The following is a 19,222-nucleotide window of genomic DNA, read 5'->3' as shown; positions in this document are numbered from 1 at the left end:
AATCTCGTTAGCACTAATGCTCATTTATAGTTTGACTTCCCAACATTTAATTCTTTTTTGGTGGGAGAGAGGGACTGACAATTTAAGACCCAGAAAGATGGTTTTACGACTGGTACAGCTATAAATCAAACTTATAAAGTTCATAAAAATTGTTAAAATAAAAAATGGTTTAATAGGAATGTTTTATGGCCCATAACATTATTATAGCTGTTTTATTCCCTCTGCGTTAGGGGTTTAATTGGATCGCCACAATTCTGGGGGATTCTCCATTTTTATTGGATGGAGGGTAATCTTAAATCAAAATGGCCCCAAATGTCTTCAATATGGCTCCTCATTTATCAGCCTTTCCCTCCAGGCCGGGTGCTGAGCCTGGGTCCCCTCACAGAGGATGGAGCCACACTGCATCTTTCTTTCTGTGTCCCCAAGAGCAGTGTCCCCTCAAGGTGGCCCGGGCAGTATAGGACCCAGGCCAGAAAAGAGATCAGAGCCAAAAGGGAAAGTGGGCTGCAGACCAGTGTGACTTGAAGTAAAATCCCAAATTAGGATATAATGAGGAGAACATGTGCTCTGGAGCCGGACAGACCTGGCTACAAATATGGGCTGCACCGTGTATTCATTGTGTGACTTTGAAGATGTTGCTTAGGCTCTCGATGCTTCGATTCCTCATCTGTAAAATGGTAATAACCATGTGACCTTGCGAACTCGCAGGAATGAAGGAAGGCTTGAGTTTAGCCCAGGCTGTCCGAGAGAAATGCAATGCCAACCACATGTGTAAATTGAAAATTTTTACTAGCCATGTTTAAAAAGTAAAAATGAACCGATGAAATTAATGCTAACGATATATATTCTCCAACCTAGTTGATTCTAAGATAAACATGATTTCAACATGGAATCAATATGAAAATTATTAATGAGATGGTTTGTGTTCTTTCATTCCTGCCAAGCCATTGAAACCCATGTCTATTATGCATTAATAGCGTAATAGTTCTTGTTATAGTTGGTAGTTTAGTTTAGACACTTACAATGTGTCTCCGTTCAGACTAACTGAATTTCAAGTGCACGATTAGCATGGGTGGCAAACAGCTACCATGGACGTATTGGTGAGTCGATCACCATATTGTCTTTAATATTCCTGAACTCCTTGTGCTCTACCCCATGCTTATTTCATTACCTTCTGGAAGTACTTGACAGTTCACTTTCCCAGTTCACCCACACTGTACCTTTCGTCCCCTTCTCAGGTGTCAGACAGATCGGTGGTGGCTCTGGTCCCCAAACAGACCTCCTCCTACAACATCCCTGCATCTGCCAGCATCTCGCGCACATCCATCAGCAGATACGGTGAGGACCAGGAGGGCAGCCCCGGCAGCCTGGAGACGGCTTCTGTGATCTTCCGTGGGCCCTTCGCCAGCCCTTTCGATAAGCAGGCAGCTCTCGCANTCCCTGGGTGGCTGAATCCTCAGAGCTGTGGGAGCTGGCGCACCACGTGTCCTTCCTTTGACATCCTGGACTTGGGGAGGAGCTTGAGGGGCCCAGAATCAGGAAGGCACCTGGGTGGTGTTTCCCTCATGCCAGCCCTTGGCCCAGCAGTCCCAATTTGTACCTGTTATCCTGGCTGAGTTATAGCCCCCCCTTTACTCTCAAAAGTGTCCCAATTTGGCAAATAATTGACCATCCTGGCCTATCCACCCCTGACACACAAGGCCCCCAGTGCCTGCTGGGCCATGAGGTTACCTTGCTTCACCCTCTCTTGCTCCATTTGCTTTGGTTCTGTATATTCAAGAAGGCCCTGGGCTTTCCAGCTCAAGGACACCTCAGGACCGAGGCCAGTGGCTCCAAAAATGACTTAGGCAATTCCATATTCTAGGCCCCAAGTAAGAAGGACCCATTAACTCCCAAGAGGGAGCATTATAACTTACAGTTTCTTAGTACCCAGATTTTTAGTCAAAGCCCCTATGAAAATGTTCGACTGACATATTACCTATTGATTATTCCTTGCTGTGCAAGCATCAGGGGAGAGGCATCCCCAAACATGCAAGGCTCTCTCCAGCTCAGAGAATTTCCAAACTTTTTTTATTTTTAATTTGTTTTGATTTTTTAATTTAATTTAAAAAAATGTTTTAAAGTTTACTTATTTTGAGAGTAAGAGAGAGCGTGTGCACACACACAAGCATGCGCGAGTGGGGGAGGGCCAGAGAGAGAGAGGGAGAGGATGAGTCCCAAGCGGACCCCAAGCTGTCAGCGAGGAGCCTGATGCAGGGCTTGGACTCATGAAACTGTGAAATCATGACCTGAGCCGAAATCAAGAGTTGGACTCTTTACCAGCTGAGCCACCCAGGGGCCCCGAAATCTTATTTCAAAAGATAAGGCTTCAGGCTCCTCTGTCCTCATGCCAACCAAGGATCCCTACAATAACCCACCAAATATGAAGTCCCAAGGGTCCCCTTCCAATTGAAAGTTGTTTATTCTGAGTGAGGGCAGTAGGCGGGCAGAGATTCTAGAAGGATTCTACAAGCGAGGCTGGTGAACTCAGTATCTGATGGGCCTCCACTGCCCCCTTCTCCTCAGACTCCTCCTTCAGGTACACGGGCAGTCCCGACAGCCTGCGGTCCCGAGCCCCCATGATCACCCCAGACCTGGAGAGCGGGGTTAAGGTGTGGCATCTGGTGAAGAACCATGACCATGGGGACCAGAAGGAGGGTGACCGGGGCAGCAAGATGGTGTCTGAGATCTACCTGACCCGGCTCCTGGCCACCAAGGTAACTCCTGCTCTGCCCAACCCAGGGAGAGCCCTCTGGAGGGGTACGTCCTGCCCAACCCCCGGCCAGCATAAGAAGTCTGTCATGGAGTCTGCGCTTTAAGGGGCCCCAGTCAGACAGGCAGGCCCAGGCCCCACAGCAGGCTTTCCAGAGGATCAGGCCACCACAGTTCCTCTCTATCCTTTGGCAACAATTGAACACTATCAATGCCCCTGGCCCACGAAGGCCACCATTACTCTGCAGAGGAGCTGCTCTCTCAGCTCTGGGTGCCTGTACCTTTCAGGAAAATGTTAGGGTTTCCTTCTCGATGTCAGCTGGACAGATACGCCAGCCTCCACCATCGCTGCCTTTTCTACCCACTTTCTGGGTAGGGAGGGAGGGAAAGCCTAACGGCCTATTCCTGCCAGTAATCAGAGACAGGGCTCCCCCTTCCCCACCCCATCCCATCTGCCCCCGAATGTTGATGGAAGTGAGGTGGCCACGGTGCTGGAAGCTGTGATCTAAGGCCGTCTCCCAGCCTCCCTCGCAGAGAACAAACATGCCTGTGAGGTGGCAATTCTATGCCTCGTGTTTGCCAGCACAGGTCAGATTTCAAATACCCTCCACCACAGACCCCACAGAAATGCCGCTGAAATTCTAACACAGTGGCATCCAGATTCCAGCCCTCAGACCTGCTCCCAAAGATGACATAGAAATACATCCTCAGACCACGTGTCTCAGATGTTGCTTTGGCTAATATGCTGATAAGAGACCAAGAGAGGACACCAGAAAAAGGTTGGACATTTTCCCAGCCTTCAGAAGTGCTCCTTGAGCCTGTCAACCATGGGACGCAGGCCCAGCCTTGTAGCTGCCCAGAGGTCCTCCAAGGCCCTGTGGTCAGGGCTGTGCCTGAGTATCCTTGGATCTGGACCCTTCGCCTGCGGCAGCACATCAGCCACCACTGACCCCGGCCAGTAGTGCCAAAAACCTCTTCACACCGTTCAGTCGGACGCTGTGCGGTCCTGCCAGGAGGCTCATCGCCCTCCAGTGGTTGTGCGGACACACTCTCGTCCCAGTGTGTGCCCACCATCCCCTGTGGGCAGCCTGGGCTCCGAGTACTCAGCTGCCTTCCTGTCCGACACCCCGTGCCCACACCCGCCCGGCACGGCCACAAGCGTAAATGTGGCGTGTGGCTGTGGGTTGAAGGAGAGCTTCTTCCCAGGAATCTGCAGCCTCTCCAGTCCCTCCCACCTCCCCGACACCCCAGCAGCCCCCTCCCCAGCCCCCNCTTCTGGCCTCCTCCCCGAAGAAATCTCATGTGGCCGTGAGCACCAGTGCAGTTCCTGGCCCACAGACAAATTTCCAAGGCGGGATCAGTCCAAGGCACCATCTGGTCTGCCCGTCTGCTGCCTGCACCCCCACCCTCCCCCAGCCTCCACTTATACTCTTCCACCATCCCTCCCCCAGGGCACCCTGCAGAAGTTCGTGGACGACTTGTTTGAGACCTTGTTCAGCACTGTGCACCGGGGCAGCGCCCTCCCCCTGGCCATCAAGTACATGTTTGATTTCCTGGATGAGCAGGCGGACAGACACGGCATCCACGACACAGATGTGCGGCACACCTGGAAAAGCAACTGGTAACCCCTCAGGGAGCCCAGGGGGAGCCGCAGCCTGGGGAGGCCGCGAGGTGTGGGAGGTGGGACCGGCCCGGCCCGGGGAGATGCAGGCAGCCTCTTCTTTGCTGCGGCCGGGGGGCCGATCTGAGGTTTCTAGAACAGATAGCACGAATACGGTCCCCGGGCTGCCAGTGCCCAGTGGGGCCTGCCCGGCTTAGGCGAGGCACCAGGACGCATGCTTGAGCTCCGCGCTTTCAGGTTGAGATCCTTTCCCAGGGAGCACTTCCTCCCCAACTCGGAGACCTCTGGTTCTCAAGAAAGGATGCTGGAGGAACCTAGGTAAAGAGCCGCATTTGGACCGAGCTGCGCAGCTGCAAGCCAGGCAGCGTCGGGCATTCGGAGCGGGGCAGAACCCAGGGCCCTTCCTAAGACGGGAAAGCCCTGAACTGAACATAGAGCCCTGGAGAGAGAGCTCACACCTGCCATGACTTGAGCCCACCAACAAGGAGGATGTCATTGCAAACTTGATCCCTTAAGGCCAAGTTACTCCCCCCGGCGCCACGGCTTTCAGGACGAGGCAGGCAGCGCGTCCTGCAGGCATGACTCTTTCCCAAGGGAACCTCGGCAGCCAGACGCCGCGGTGGGAGAAGCGGCTCCTGAAGGACTTTTTCTCACCTCGGTTTTAGACCCAGACCGCAAGCCAAGCTTAGGACTGGCTTTCGGGTCACACAGGGCCTGGCCAAGAGCCGGAGTCAAAAACCCTTCCTCCAGGAAAGAGCACAGAGAGGGGAGAGAGGAGGTCCGGGCATGTGGGTTGGGCAAGCAGCCCGCACAGCTGTCTGGAGTCAGCGATCTCCTCAGAAAACAGAGCCGACACAGATGGGCCCCGGCTGTTATTTGGGAATCAAAAATCCTAGCAACCAACAAAACACTTTGGAAACACCCAACCCCAACCCCGTATAATCCTTTCTTCTCCGCGGCGCTGTGGTGGCTGGCCCTGTGGAGTCCGCAGCTTTGATCACAGGATAGTGAAATGGGGAGATTCCAATGGTCGTGGGTGAGAAGCCCACAGCGCCCTCACCAGGGCAGGCCCTCCGTCTGCATTCCCAGCGGCAGAGCCCTGCCTGTCTCCTTTGCTCTGGAAGACTCCCCAGCCCAGGGCTGCAGTTTCAGGGAAATGAAGAGAAAGTTCTGGTTTATCCCCGTCTCTCTGCCTTCGGTTGCCAAACAGGCGCCAGTCGCAGGAATGCCATGCCCTGGGGTTGTGTCAGGAAGAGTCCCCTTATCCAGACCTCAGACAGCCAAGGTCCCAGGAAAGACTATTAGAGGCTCCCCAAAGCTGCCAGAGGAAGGGAGGGTGGAAGAGATGAGTCACCTCTCAGCCAAGGCAGCTCCTCCCTGGCGACAGGAAAGTGAGCGGTCCTGTTGCCCTTTGAAAGATAAATGGAAATCGTAATGGAAGGCTTTGGGGTGGGCGAAGTTGCCCTTCCCAAGACTTGGCCTGACTGAGACGCTTGGGAAAGTTTGGGGCGCTTGAGGGTCAAGAGAAGACGAAGAAGGGGAGAAGAAAGGTAGGCGGCATTTCTCAAACGCCATCTCAGGCCAGAAGGACAAGCCCGGGGACAAAGCTCACTCACAGAGGAGCCCAGGAGTTACGGCCCTGCAGCAGCTGGAGGAGAAGGCGAAGTTGGAAAAGGCACAGAGACAGCAGCTGTTCTGATTTTGAAGGGGAATAAATGGGCTTTTCCTCCTTATGGCCTCAGGAGCAGAGAAAAGTCATTCTCCTGTGACTATAAATTCCCAGGTTGCAGAAGGAACACTCCTAACGACTGATCAGTTCCTCTTGGGGTGGGAAAACTCTGAGTACACTGAGTCATTCCCAGCATGCCCACAATCGCCTCCGCTCCTTCCTCTGCCACTGCCCAGCTAGGGGAGAGCCCTGGAGAGCCCTGAAAGAGGCACCCCCAGGGGGGCCCTCTCCTCAGCCCCAGCCTCCGGGCCTGGCCAGCCCTGGGAAGAGGCGCAGGGGGCCAGGCTGGGCGGGGAGGCAGGTGGCGCCCTTTGTGGGGCTCCGAGGCAGCGCCTGAGGCTGCTGGCGGGGTCCTTCCGGACAACAGCCATGGCACTGTGTGAAGGGACTCCGGGAGTCTGGTGGCTTTGTTTGAAGCTCTGAGAAAATCGTGTAGCTCTCTGTATTTAGGCTTCCCTGGGGGCATGGAGGCCTCTGGCAAAGGCTGCCTGGAGGGAACAGAACCCACCTACCTCCACCCCTCTGTTGGTAGGGATCAGGGTCAACCCCTGGGTAGGGTACAATGGCGTGTCTTTCCTCTTCTCCCAGGGTCAGGAACCGCTTAGGCTCAATTAGCAGCCCTGGCTGGACCAGTTCTGGGTGATTACATTCCCTTGCCCTCGGGAGAGAGAGTTTCTACTTGTAGAAGGAGGAGAGTTTTTACTTGTACAACATCAGGGGCACAGCGGAGGTTTGGCCCTCAGGGTCCGCTCTGCCTTTTCCTACAGCCTGCCTCTGCGCTTCTGGGTGAACGTGATCAAGAACCCCCAGTTTGTATTCGACATTCACAAGGGCAGCATCACGGACGCCTGCCTGTCTGTGGTGGCCCAGACTTTCATGGACTCTTGCTCCACATCGGAGCACCGGCTGGGCAAGGACTCCCCCTCCAACAAGCTGCTCTATGCCAAGGACATCCCCAGCTACAAGAGCTGGGTGGAGAGGTCAGTAGCACCCCCGGGACAGGCCCACACCCCTGTCTGTCTGCTCCATCCCCCCACGCTGTGGGCTTCACGGAGGACTCACAGCCGTGTCTGTGGTAACCTCAGATCTCACGTCCCCGCCCTTCCCCCTTGTCCAAACTTCCTGATGGGGGAGAAGGAGACGCATTGTGCTCTGGGAGCACAGATCATTATCATTCTGATTACCTGTTATTGAGCACATGCTAAGCAACCAGTCCTGTGATAAAGATTTTTTTATGAATCATCTCATTATAATATCCAACAGAGCAGCGAAGGGTCATTGCCATTTGACTGATGAGGCGATTGAGTTACAGAGACGCTCAGGAACTTGCACAAGGTCACACAGCTAGCAGGTAGTAGAGCTGGGGTTGGAATACAAGGAGTCTGGTCGGAGTCCAGTCAGCGTCTGGGCTTTTTTAAAGTATTGTAGGGGGGGCACGATAGTGGGAGCTCAGAGCTGGGTGGAGTCTGGCCTAGTGAGCAACAGTCTCCAGGCCTCGACCTTAGCTTGAGACGAGAGGCCAGAGGAAGACGCCTCAGAAGAGGAATTGGGAGGCAGGAGCGACTGGGGACGTCCAGTGCTCTCAGGGTCAGAGCAGTGTAGGCGAAAGTGTGCCAGGTCCCCATTACGGAGCCTGTCCTCTCCACGACAGATACTATGCGGACATCGCCAAGCTCCCCGCCATCAGTGACCAGGACATGAACGCCTACCTCGCTGAGCAGTCCCGTCTGCATGCTGTGGAGTTCAACATGCTGAGCGCCCTCAACGAGATCTACTCCTACGTCAGCAAATATAGCGAAGAGGTACGGCAGGGCCCGGGGTGGGGGGGACGGGGGACAGGGACTGACACGCAGCCAGAAAGGCAGTTAAAGGTCCAGCCCTTAAGTAACAGCAACAGAGGGTAGTTTAGAAAACACACTCACCGAATCAAAAACCCAGGAGCTTAAAAATCATTACCATTCCCTTAGAAGGCAGCCTTAACCTCTCCAATTCATCCAGTGCTTTCTTACACATTCCATTGTCTTCCACTCTTTGTTAACATAATAAATAACACTTTTGTAATGTAATTATTCTTCCTTTCAAAGTGTTGTGCAATTAATTTCATTCTTTCTTAAACAGTGAATCAGACTATTCTTTGCACTTGGGCACATCCGTCAGTTACATTTCAGGTACGCAGGTGGACCTTAACATGAGGAGAGGTTGAATAAGACAGCCGCAGAGAATTTACAAGGCATGCATTGGCATTGTACCTGAAATTGGCATTAGTAATACTAATAATAATGATAATAGCTTACATGCTACTTTATCATATATGACAAATATTGTTTATTTTTTAACATTTATTTATTGTTGAGAGACAGAGAGGGACAGAGCATGAGCAGGGGAGGGGCAGGGAGGGAGGAGGACCCAGAATCCGAAGCAGGCTCCAGGCTCTGACCTGTCAGCACAGAGCCCTACACGGGGGTTGAACCAACGAACGGTGAGATCATGACCTGAGCTGAAGTTGGACGCTTAACTCACTGAGCCACCCAAGTGCCCCTGCCAAATATTGTTTTAAACACATTGTCTTAAGATATACCCATGCACAGGGGTGCCTGGGTGGCTTAGTTGGTTAAGCATCTGACTTCGGCTCAGGTCATGATCTCAATCAAGGTTCCTGGGTTCGACCCCCGCATCGGGCTCTGTGCTGACAGGTCAGAGCTTGGAGCCTGCTTCGGATTCTGTGTCTCCCTCCCACCCTGCCCCTCCCCCACTTACGCTGTGTCTGTGTCTCTCTCAAAAATAAACATTAAAAAATTTTTTTTAAAGGTATATCCATATCCATACACACATTCAGTTAATCATTTACATGATTTCAGGATATGTTCATTAGGGCGGGATGGAAAGGCAGAAAGAAGGATGGAGGATTCAGCAAATGGCTTCTTCTAAACCTAGTCCTGAAGTCTTCCCCACCTCTGTTTTCATTCCTCAGCTCATCGGGGCCCTAGAGCAGGACGAGCAGGCCCGGCGACAGCGGCTGGCGTACAAAGTGGAACAGCTCATAAACGCCATGTCCATTGAGAGCTGAGAGATGGAGCCTCGCCTTCCCGGGAAGAGGCACCCGTGCAAGCCGTCACCCTGCGAGTCTCAGAAGAAGGACAAGTGAAGGGGATCAGACCCCAGAGCTTGCTGTCCCCTGAGACCCCGTCCCGGGGAGAGGGGAGGGCCCCTCTCCCCACGCCAGCCACGTTTCGTGACAGCCGGTTCCCGCAGGGAGAGCCCGTGGGCGCCATCCCTCCACAGTGAGAACCAGAGAGGAGCAGGGACGCAGAGATGGTGGCTCTTCAAGCCGAGAGGCACTACCTGGGGACGGTTCTGCCTCTGTGACTGCTGCTTTGCATGAAAACTCATTTGATGTATATTGGGGAAATAATGAGAACTTTATTTAATTTTTTTTAAGAAAAGGAAAAAAAAACAGAAATAAAACAAAAAGCCTCCCTGTTAATCCCGTCCAACTTCTGTTTCATTCTGATTTCTGCCCGCCTTCCTCCTTCCCTCCCCCCTTCCTCGAGTGACTCCTCTTTCCAAATGCCAGAAAAAGCCTACAAAGAGAAGCTGAGAGAAATTGGAGGGAAAAATGAGCATTTCCTCTCCCTTGAAATTACAAGAAAATGAGAAGGAGGAGAAGAATGAGCACAAGTTCACGCCAAACACTTCGCAAAAATAGAGGCCAGTAAAACCTGGAAATATCCCGGCGGCCAACAGGAGCTACAGAACCCGGCACAGATGACACGGCAGTGGAGGGGACTCGACCCCGCTGGCTGGGCGCTGAGCTTTACGTACCACACCCCCGTGTGGTCTCATCTCTGGAGAGGGGCTGTGTGTCTCTAGAGCCCCAGTGCTTTTTGCTACTGTGTTTGTGTTTGTTTTCGTTTTATTTCATCTCAAACCGCAAGAAGCGAGGAGCTAATCTCTGGTACTTGTCCCTTTGGTTTCTGTAAAGTTACTCTGAGACTTTGGGGGGGAGGTGGGCCTCTCCCAGACCCGACGCCTGGCCTCCTTGTGAACGCGGGGCAGCGTGGCCTTACATCAGTCACAGGCTTGAACCAGGCACCCTGGGGGAAAGCGCCTGGAGGTGTGCAGCCCAGGCCGCTGGGAGATTCCATTCAGGAGCCGATTGGGGGGGCCCATGTGTCTGACTTTGGACTGCACTCCAATCGGCCAGTGGTTTCTTGGCAATTCAAGAGAAAGCAAAACTCAAACCCTGTTTACAGCAAGCAATACTTGAAGAGCATAGGTTAAAGACGCCGCCATATTTATTGTGACACTTTCTTTCTATCCTTCTCCTGTGCCTGCAGGGGGGAGACGGCCCTCCGCTCCTGTATGGAAGCTCCTGATCAACTGAGCCCTTGCCTCGGTAGAAATGGCTGTAGCCTCCCCATGTTACTATCCCCTGCCTCTCCCTCTCTCTCTGCCTATTCTGTCCTTATGCGTTTGAAGGACAAGTGGGTGGCTTCTCATTGGGCTCCTTTCTTTCTCACTGTCTCCTGTGACACCCAAAACCATGGATGACCAACTCTCCCGAGTGTCGTTTCTAAACCAAGAGACCAAAGCTCCACACCCTGGTCCCAAGGCCTCACGTGAGCTGGTGGGAGTCATCCAGAGGAAGGTGGCTCTGTCGGCGGCCAGACCTCGGTGACCGGGACAGCCGTCAGAGCTTCCAGGCTCCCGCACTGGCAACGATCCAAGCAAGCAACTCCAGCTCCTCTGTAAGAGCATCAGAGGGAGGGAGAAGGAGGGCGAGAGAGAGGCACAGGGGTGGGAAGGAGGCAGAGGGAGGGGCCACTGCTCCCTTGCTACTTTCTACTTTTCCAGGGGCTGCGCTGCTGGGAAACTGGACCAGCCAGCCCCTCAGAGACCAGACCAGGGTCATTTCCTCTGTAATTAACTCTGGGCCCCAGCTTCTCTGTGCCCAGATTTACCTCCAAACCATTCCAGTTTCCAAAGGCTCTGCTGACCACACTGGATTCCCAGGAAAGGACTGGGGGAGGGGCAGCTCTGCGGGCTGGCTTCCATCCGCGGCGTGTGGCTGTGATCGCTGTGCTAACCACACAGCAGACATCGCCTGGTCTCCTCAGCTCCGGTTTCTTGCCTGAATGCAGCTGACAAAGGGAAAGAGAAAAGCAGTCAGCAAAATACTCAGGAAACTCGCTCTTTTCATTATAATTCACAACCAGCCATGCCAGGGCCACTTTCTTCTGATAATCCACTTCTGCTAAAGTTTCTCTGGACCCTATTAATAGCCTGAAAGAAATACTAATGACTGGCCTTCCGCACTAAGCCAAAGTGTTTGTTCTTCATAGCACCCAAAGCTTATCAGCTCGGAGCCTGTGATTTAGGGCGATGAAAGGAGAGAGGACATGAGCAAGAGGCATGTGAGCGAGAGACTTGAGCGACCCACAGAAAAATCCCAGCCCGCCCTCCGGTTCCTCGGGAGCTCCGAGTGCAGGTTTTCTGATCATGCCACTGCACAGACCAGCATCCAGGACTTTGCTCCACCAAGAAGAGAAAGGAAGTTTGACGTTTCAACAGCTTCTCAACCAACACTTACCTCTATGCATCTACCCAAGTGTCAACCAGGAGCTTGTGGGTGACCATTTGCTGCCCTAGGGCTGTTCCTTGAAGGTTTCTGGAGAGTGGGGAGAAGGATGGGGGAGCCAGTTGGAGAGTGGAGAGGAGAGGAGAGGAACCAGATCTGGTATGAATGGTTTGGCCACACTTCTCAGGATTCTGTAAGAGTGTGGGGCAAGTTGGGACGGCAAAGGAAGCTGTGCAGCTGCGTCTCTGAGGAAGGAATTAAGAGAAAGGACAATTCAGTGTGACTCAAGCCAGGCCCTGAGGGTGAAAACTTGTCAAGCCCTGCCCCCTCTCCAGCTTCCCATCTTTCCCTCCCACATCAGCTCTTGGCTTTGGGTCATCAAGAACCAATGGAGTCCATGCCTGTAGAATGAGGAGAACAGGGAGTTGATTGGCCTCTCTCTTCCCTATTACCTAATTTGGAGATATTTGGAGCTCCTGTAAGGAAAAAGTCGCAGCCCCCACCCCACACGAAGCCAGCCATCCTGGAGGGAGGCAGGAAGGGAAATGTCTCTCGAAAATCAACCCAGCTTCATTGTGTTTCATTAACCTGCACCAGCGACCGTTCTCTGGAAAAGGCCCCCAGAAATGTGCTTGGCAGGACAGAAGGTGCTGACGGACAAGACGAAGGTGGACCAGATGTCCATGTTGGTGGAGCAGATCCCTTCACCTGGTCTGCTGCCTCTGCCCTCAGCACGGGGGTGGGGGGCAGGTATTTCTGTGTATGCCCCCCCACCGCTCGCCACAGCACATCTCTCAAATCATTTCTGATCCACCACTGCAGAGAGCTCCCCTTCCTTGCAGAGCTCCGTCATTAAAAGCGTGAATCAGCTGTGAACCTCACTCAAGGGTGGGGACTACTTCCTACGTTCATCCATTCAGGGAGCCTTCCTACGCTGCAGCTCTCTGCTAGGCACTGTTCTGGGTGCTGAAAAACAGCGATGAGCAAGATCAAGAAGGACCTTCTTCTAGCAGATTTACACTCTCCAGGCTACTGGTCCCTGCCACCAACTTAGTAGGTAAATTCTCCCTCACCACCTGCAGAGGGCATGAGTTTTACAGAAAAGGGATCTGAAGAAGGAAGAAAGCAGACCAACCTAGCTGCCTTACCTTATTCTGGGGACATTCCTTCTGCAGTGAGAGGCTCTACCATTTCCACTGCCGCTGTCCCTTCTGGTGGCGTGTCCCCTGCTGCTTGAGCTCCTGACCTTCCTTCATTTCCACCAAATGAGGACAAGAAATAACGGCCGAGGCCTCTGGCCTTGCTGAACATGAAGCAGAAGCGACGGATGGGTGTGCTGGACTAAAAATAATCTGGGCAGAACAAGTAGAGAATGTTTGAAAGCTTCTGGCTGATAAATCTCCACGTGCACCCCAGTTGCCACACGGGCCCCCATTAACCTGCAGCAGGGAAACACCGGGCCAGCAGCCGCCCTGGCGGAGGCCATTTTTTCCCAGGCACCCTGGGCTGCGGCTGAGGCTCCTGGAGCCTGGCTACCACGGAAAGAACTGAGACTCTTGGGGCATGGAGAAGGGGAGCAGTGAGAAAATGCGAAACAGCCTCATAGTTACAGCGCCGTGGAAACAGATCTTGTGGGGAGACTTGGGAGGTGAAGTTCAGGGCCTGTCTCAGGAACAAGCTTTGAGAAAATGGCGGGATCCTCTTCGTAACTCCAGAGTGTCTCTTCCCTGTCTCTTGCCTTTCTTCTGATCTCCCCAGAGAGGGAAGTTTCAGCACTTGGGCCTCAGTGTTACCAGGAATGAAAGTTTCACTCCTGGAATCAGGGATGCCCTTGGAGCTGACTGATCAAGATCACTGCTTGTCAAGCAGGGCCTCAGCCCAATAAGCAGACTGGAGATTCTTGGCCTCTCGTGGACGCCTGCGTCTTGTTCTCCTCACTGTAACAGGGCTCCACCTTCAGACAGGCCCTATTCTTTCTGCTGTGAAGCCTACTCCTCCTGTCTAGCCTCAACGAAGATGGGAGGCACCTTTGGATGTCAGTCAAGGCCCTGACTTTGGCTTTATTTGCCCTCCATGTTGACATGTCAGTGGAGAGCGTAATGGAATGGGGTCTCCCCCCGTACAGAGCAGACATTAGCAAGTATGCTGGGGAACAAGGGACAAGCCCATGGATCCAGGGCCCACCTGCCTCTCCCCCCAACTTCTCCTACCCAAACCACTCTTCTTGACACACTGGAATCTGTATTATATATATTTTTAAGAAAATACAATGATAGTTGTCTGGTTTTGTTGTTTTTACAGGTGTTGTGGAAAAAACTGTAAGAAAATTAAGTATTTAAAATGTTCCAATAAAATGGGGGTTTTTTTGGTTATTCTAATATATTATTGTGTACCTATTGTAAATATGAAGCACTCCTATTTTGCAAGCCAAGGACACAATTTGTACTGTTGTTATATATAAATAAAGTTTACTGGATAAAAAAAAACCCTATATCTTCAAATAAATCTAGTTGTTCAGCCACATATCTGCCGAATACCATTTCACAGGTATATTTAAGAAGCAGGTGACTCATGGGAAGATGAGCTAAGTTGTTTTAAGGTACTTCTAGAATTCTCTCTGGAACCAGAGCTTATTCACGTTCAGTCATCATCATCAACACACACACACACACACACACACACACACACACACACACACACNACCCTATATCTTCAAATAAATCTAGTTGTTCAGCCACATATCTGCCGAATACCATTTCACAGGTATATTTAAGAAGCAGGTGACTCATGGGAAGATGAGCTAAGTTGTTTTAAGGTACTTCTAGAATTCTCTCTGGAACCAGAGCTTATTCACGTTCAGTCATCATCATCAACACACACACACACACACACACACACACACACACACACACACTGTTCCAGCTTGTACCAATAGGTGAACACTGCCCCCTAGCCCCAAGACCCCAGAATACAGTTTTTCTCCAACAAAAGACTGATAGTGCAGATACTTTGGGTTGAGACCATTTGCCAGGAGAATGAGGAGATCCATCCCTAGTCCTTCCTGAACATTACGTTCATTCATCTGTACAAAGGCATCTACCATGGCATGGCGTCATGACATGGTGGCGTGGGGGAGGGGGTGGAAATAATAAATGAGGAAGACATGATCCTCGTCCCCTCATCAACCTTTTAGGTGGTGAAAAGCATAAGGATTCCGAAAAAGGAACGTCTCAGCCACACCACGAGAGAGATATTTTTGATGTTTTCCTTTAATTTTCAGTTGGATTAAGGATAGACCAGGGAATGATGCCAGAAAGTGTGCGCTTTCGGATCCAGCACGGGCTCTGGCCCCTCCCTCCAGGGATCAGTTGGGCTGATGTGGAGTCCAGTCCAATAGCCTGAGAGTTAGGGAATTGATTGGTTGACCTGAGGACGCCACGCCCCCTCCCCTCTTCTGTACTTCGTTCCCCCCCCATCCCAAAGTGTGTGGGTGACACTTCCACTCTCAGCAGGTGAAAGAAGTAGATGAAGGTAGCTCCAGAGCCTGTCAATCTGAATCTCAGGACACCGTGTACCAGGAAATCGTCAAGAGCTCTTTTTATGATAATGAGGTCAGAATTGTTTTCTGGGCCCACAGACTTGGACTCACATCAAAAGTAGAGGCTTTTGAAAGTTGAGGTTCAGCCTTGCCCTTAGAGGACCTCCAATGTGCTGGGGGAGACACCCCCTGCCTTGAAGGTGCTTCCAGCCTGACAGCAGAGACACAGACCCTGCTCTCAAAGATGGCCCAGGCAGACGCCAGCACGTGGATGCACGGGGGCTGGGGCTCGAAGCACAAAATCATAAAAATAAGTGCATGTTCCCAAATACGGTGTGTTCCAGGGCTATAGAGTTGTCATAGATTCAAAGAGAGACTCCTTGCTAGGATTTTTCCATCCTTACTTTGCAGCGTCTGAGTTCATGAGGTTTGAACTCCTGAGAGGCAGGAGAGATGCAAATGCTGGTCCGAGGGTGAGGAAAATGCAAACACAATCCTCTGAAGAGCCTGGAGAAGAGCACAGTGCTAAGGCCTGTGTGTGATTAGCGCACCATTTTCCACTGCACGGAGGTTTCTCTTGGTGGCGCAGAAACCAACCCATCCATCATCTGCTTCTCATTTAAACGCAGTCCTAGAGCACTAGAGGATCTCTGTTCCACCACAGTGGAAAAGGTGCAATGGTCTCATGCGGCCCTGGTGAACCCGTGGCTTGTGCACAGTGTGGGACAGGAGCAGACAGATGAGACTGCACTCTGGCCGCGCCTGCCGGGGCCCCTGCAGTCAGGGGACTGGGACGCGGAACCTCGTGGACTCGGTGGAGGAGGCCAGTTCTCGGTTTCCCCAATCTTCTTGCTCCTTCCTGTCTCTTCCCTCAGCAACTTGGACTTCAGGCACCTCTATTAACTACGTGCTGCAGGAACTACCGTCCTCAGGGAAGAAAGAGACGGGGGAGGAGGGAATCTACCAGGCGCCTGTATGTCCTGCTCTCTTTTGTAGTCGAGGACAATGCACAGGGAGTGTCTGGCAGCAGTTGCCAGTAAGAATGTTCTGAAAGAAAGAATGATTGAACAAATAAAGCTCTTAGACCACCTACCATATTCCAGGCGCTTCTCATATGATAGGTGTGTTCCATTTTCATAGTCTGAGGCTCAGAGAGGTTGAGCGATTTGCTGAAGGTCATACAGCGACCGCAGAGTTTGGATTGCATGTTCTTTCCATAGCACTACCCTGCCTTTCGTTAGCTCTAGGCCATTTCATACTCGGAAGTCTTCCCCAGAAATGGGTCCTTCCTCTTGTAACAAGCAGGTGCTGTGGGAGCACTCGCCAGCCTTCACTACCATTCATATTCGTTCAGTACAACCTTTGTCTATTCATCACTTGCAGTGAGCATGACACTAGATTAGGGGCTGTTAGACAGATAGAGGGCGGAAGGAAGCTATGTTTTTAAGTTGCAACTTTCCCAGGATTTACAATCTAATGTCAATGCCAAATCATTTTACTAAGAGAGAAAGACTCATCCTTTTTCTTAGTGGGAATTACATATCATTTTTACTACAAGTGCAAAAGAATTTTGCCAAACTGCAGCAGTAGGGTGCTCAGAGAGCTGGGCCCCTCAATTTGAGGAAGACCCTGCGTGATAAGACACTCGAGAGAATCAGGGAAGTGGGGGGGGCTGGTAATCTGTGCCTGATCAACAATGATACCATGAGTGGTCAAACCTCTCTGCTCAGTGAAAGAGCAGACAGAGGAGGCTCCCACCTGTGTTTGGCTGCTAGAAACCAAATTCATGGTGCACCTGTGCAGGACCTTCTACTGCATGCTATTGCAATATGCATCCTGCTCTTGATTCTGCTTTATAGCTGTCTTCTTTCTCTTTCTTCCTCATTCCCTACGCCTTTCCACTTGCTTGAGTTCACATATCTATCCCTGGCTAAGAGCTTAGGAGTTGGATTCAGATTGCCTGAGGTTGAATTCCATCCCCATGTTGTGTGGTCTGGGAAAGTCACAGAACCCCTCTGTGTGATTGATTCTCAAATCTATAAAATGGGGATGCTATATATTAAATAGTGCCTTTCAATGAGGTAAAGTAAGAGAATGTATATAGTGGGCTCCATAGATATTATTATAGATAAATGAGGGAAAATATTAGCCATCCATCCTTCTTTTATAGGCAGTCCAGCAGGAGGAGTCCTATAGGAGTCCTACAGGCAGGAGGAAGTGAGAGTCTTGTCTGGCTGTGGAAAGAAGCTGATTTAATGCTTACATGTTTCACAAAGGCAACTGGTGCCTGAAAGTTAAGCCCTTAGGAACCTAGGCATGGATGTTGACCAAGGAAAATGGGAAATGAATCAAGGCTTTACCCAAAGGCAAAACCATCCATGAAGCAGCCAGTAAATCTGCTAAAAGCAGATAGAAAGTGGCAGAGAGAGGTGAGTCCAGCCACCCTCCATGGACTAAAGCTACAGAAATTGTCGAGCAGGCTACCAAGTCAGTAGGTAGCATCCTGAAAGCTTGACTAGGATCAGAGTTCAAAAAGTGTTTGGGGTCTAGTAGAAATGGACCTTTCATCCAGAGAGCCAGGTCTCTGGGCCACGTCAGGCCCACAGGCCCAGGGAAGGGGCCCCAAAGGAGGGCACTGAGGCTAGAGGCAGAGAGCACAGATCCCAGGAGGACCCATTCCCAGCGAGAAGCCAGGGCAGAAGAGCGGGAGAGAAAATGAAGGGCTCGGCAGATCTGGGAGGGGTACTTTTCCTGTCTCCCATTAGGGAGAAATCTGGAACCTTCATCCCAAACTGATTCCAGTAAGTATATGGGTCACAGTTTCACAGAGACCTAGGACCAGTAGAGCAATAGGCTGTGGGGCCAAGTGTTTGCATGTATGCATAGGGATGTATGCAGGGAGGGGGGTAGATAGGCAAAGACTTTCCGGAATTGGTCGACATGCAAGTTTAAAGTCCACAGAGCAGGCTGGCAGGCAGGCAATTCAAGCAAGAACTGATCTTGCAGTCTTGAATCCAAACGCTACTTGGAGACAGAATTTATTCTACCTTGGGACCCTCAGTTTTGCTCTTAAGGCCTTCAACTGTTAGATGAGCCCTAACCATACTGTGAAGGGCAATCTGCTTAGTCAAAATCTACTGTTTGTAAATGTTACTCACATCTAAGAAATACCCCCTTTTTTGAGAGACAAGGGAAGAACAAGCACACACATGCAAGTGAATGGGGAAGGGACAGAGAGAGAGGGAGACNTCAAAAATAAATAAAACATTAAAAAAATTATAGTATATCTACAAAATGGAATATTATATTGTCATTTAAAATTACAGCCACAGGGGCACCTGGGTGGCTCAGTCAGTTAAGCATCCAACTCTTGATTTCGGATCAGATCGTGATCTCATAGCTGGAGAGATGGAGTCCCACATCAGTCTCTGTGCTGATAGTGTGGAGCCTGCCTGGGATTCTCTCCCTCTCCCTCTGCCCTTCCCCTGCTCACACTCTCTCTTTCTCAAAACAAATAAATAAGCATTTTTTAAAAATTAAAATAAAATAAGAGNTTCTTTTTTTTTTTTTTTTTTTCCTGGCCCTCAGTCCCATCCCAGCCAAGCGAGGGCAAGACCCAGAAACCCACAAGACTCCTGGTGGGGTGGGTCAAGCCCTGGGTCAGTGTGCTCAGGAGTCTGCCCCCGCCCGTGGGCCTGTCTCCCCCTAAAGCCCTAATCTACCGCTAAATCACTTGGGTGACCTTGACAAATCCTTTGCCTTTGTTCAATCTCAGCTTTCTCCTTTATAAATTGAAGGGGCTTAGAAAAGATCAGTCATTTTCAACTTTTTACCAAAGAAAGGCTCATACAGAATCCAGATCCAAGTGGAGATAGAGACAGGGAGCTAAGCCCCAACCCACTGCACCTCCCCCTTCCTGCCCCAGTGCCCCCCACCTCCACCTGCCTTTGCACCTTGAATTGCCCCTGGGCACTCTCAGGGCTCCGTGGAATAAGGTCCCACCAG

The 19,222-nt window shown here is 51.4% G+C and overlaps 1 protein-coding gene and 1 long non-coding RNA gene across 2 annotated transcripts in view; one reads left to right on the top strand and one right to left on the bottom strand.

The window, feature by feature from the left end:
- The window catches only part of PLXNA2 (plexin A2), a 186,129-nt gene extending 176,544 nt beyond the window's left edge, over positions 1 to 9,585 (top strand). The window contains exons 26-31 of the mRNA XM_077775120.1: positions 1,239 to 1,338; positions 2,566 to 2,756; positions 4,203 to 4,372; positions 6,869 to 7,081; positions 7,753 to 7,903; positions 9,073 to 9,585. Of these exons, the coding sequence (XP_077631246.1) occupies positions 1,239 to 1,338; positions 2,566 to 2,756; positions 4,203 to 4,372; positions 6,869 to 7,081; positions 7,753 to 7,903; positions 9,073 to 9,168 (921 nt within the window). The 3' untranslated portion in view covers positions 9,169 to 9,585. The remainder of the gene's footprint in view (positions 1 to 1,238; positions 1,339 to 2,565; positions 2,757 to 4,202; positions 4,373 to 6,868; positions 7,082 to 7,752; positions 7,904 to 9,072) is intronic.
- Positions 9,586 to 10,758: 1,173 nt separating this feature from the next.
- Positions 10,759 to 11,782, bottom strand: LOC144240733 (uncharacterized). Its single transcript, XR_013337831.1, has 3 exons — positions 11,692 to 11,782; positions 11,063 to 11,242; positions 10,759 to 10,847 (listed from the first exon to the last, which is right to left on the bottom strand). It is a non-coding gene; the product is annotated as an uncharacterized LOC144240733 (long non-coding RNA).
- Positions 11,783 to 19,222: the final 7,440 nt, after the last annotated feature.

Source organism: Crocuta crocuta, unplaced genomic scaffold (genome assembly GCF_008692635.1).
Source record: "Crocuta crocuta isolate KB4526 unplaced genomic scaffold, BGI_CrCroc_1.0 scaffold207, whole genome shotgun sequence".
Taxonomy (NCBI): domain Eukaryota; kingdom Metazoa; phylum Chordata; class Mammalia; order Carnivora; family Hyaenidae; genus Crocuta; species Crocuta crocuta.
Note: the sequence above shows the minus strand (reverse complement) of the source record. Positions and strands in the feature narration are given on the sequence as shown.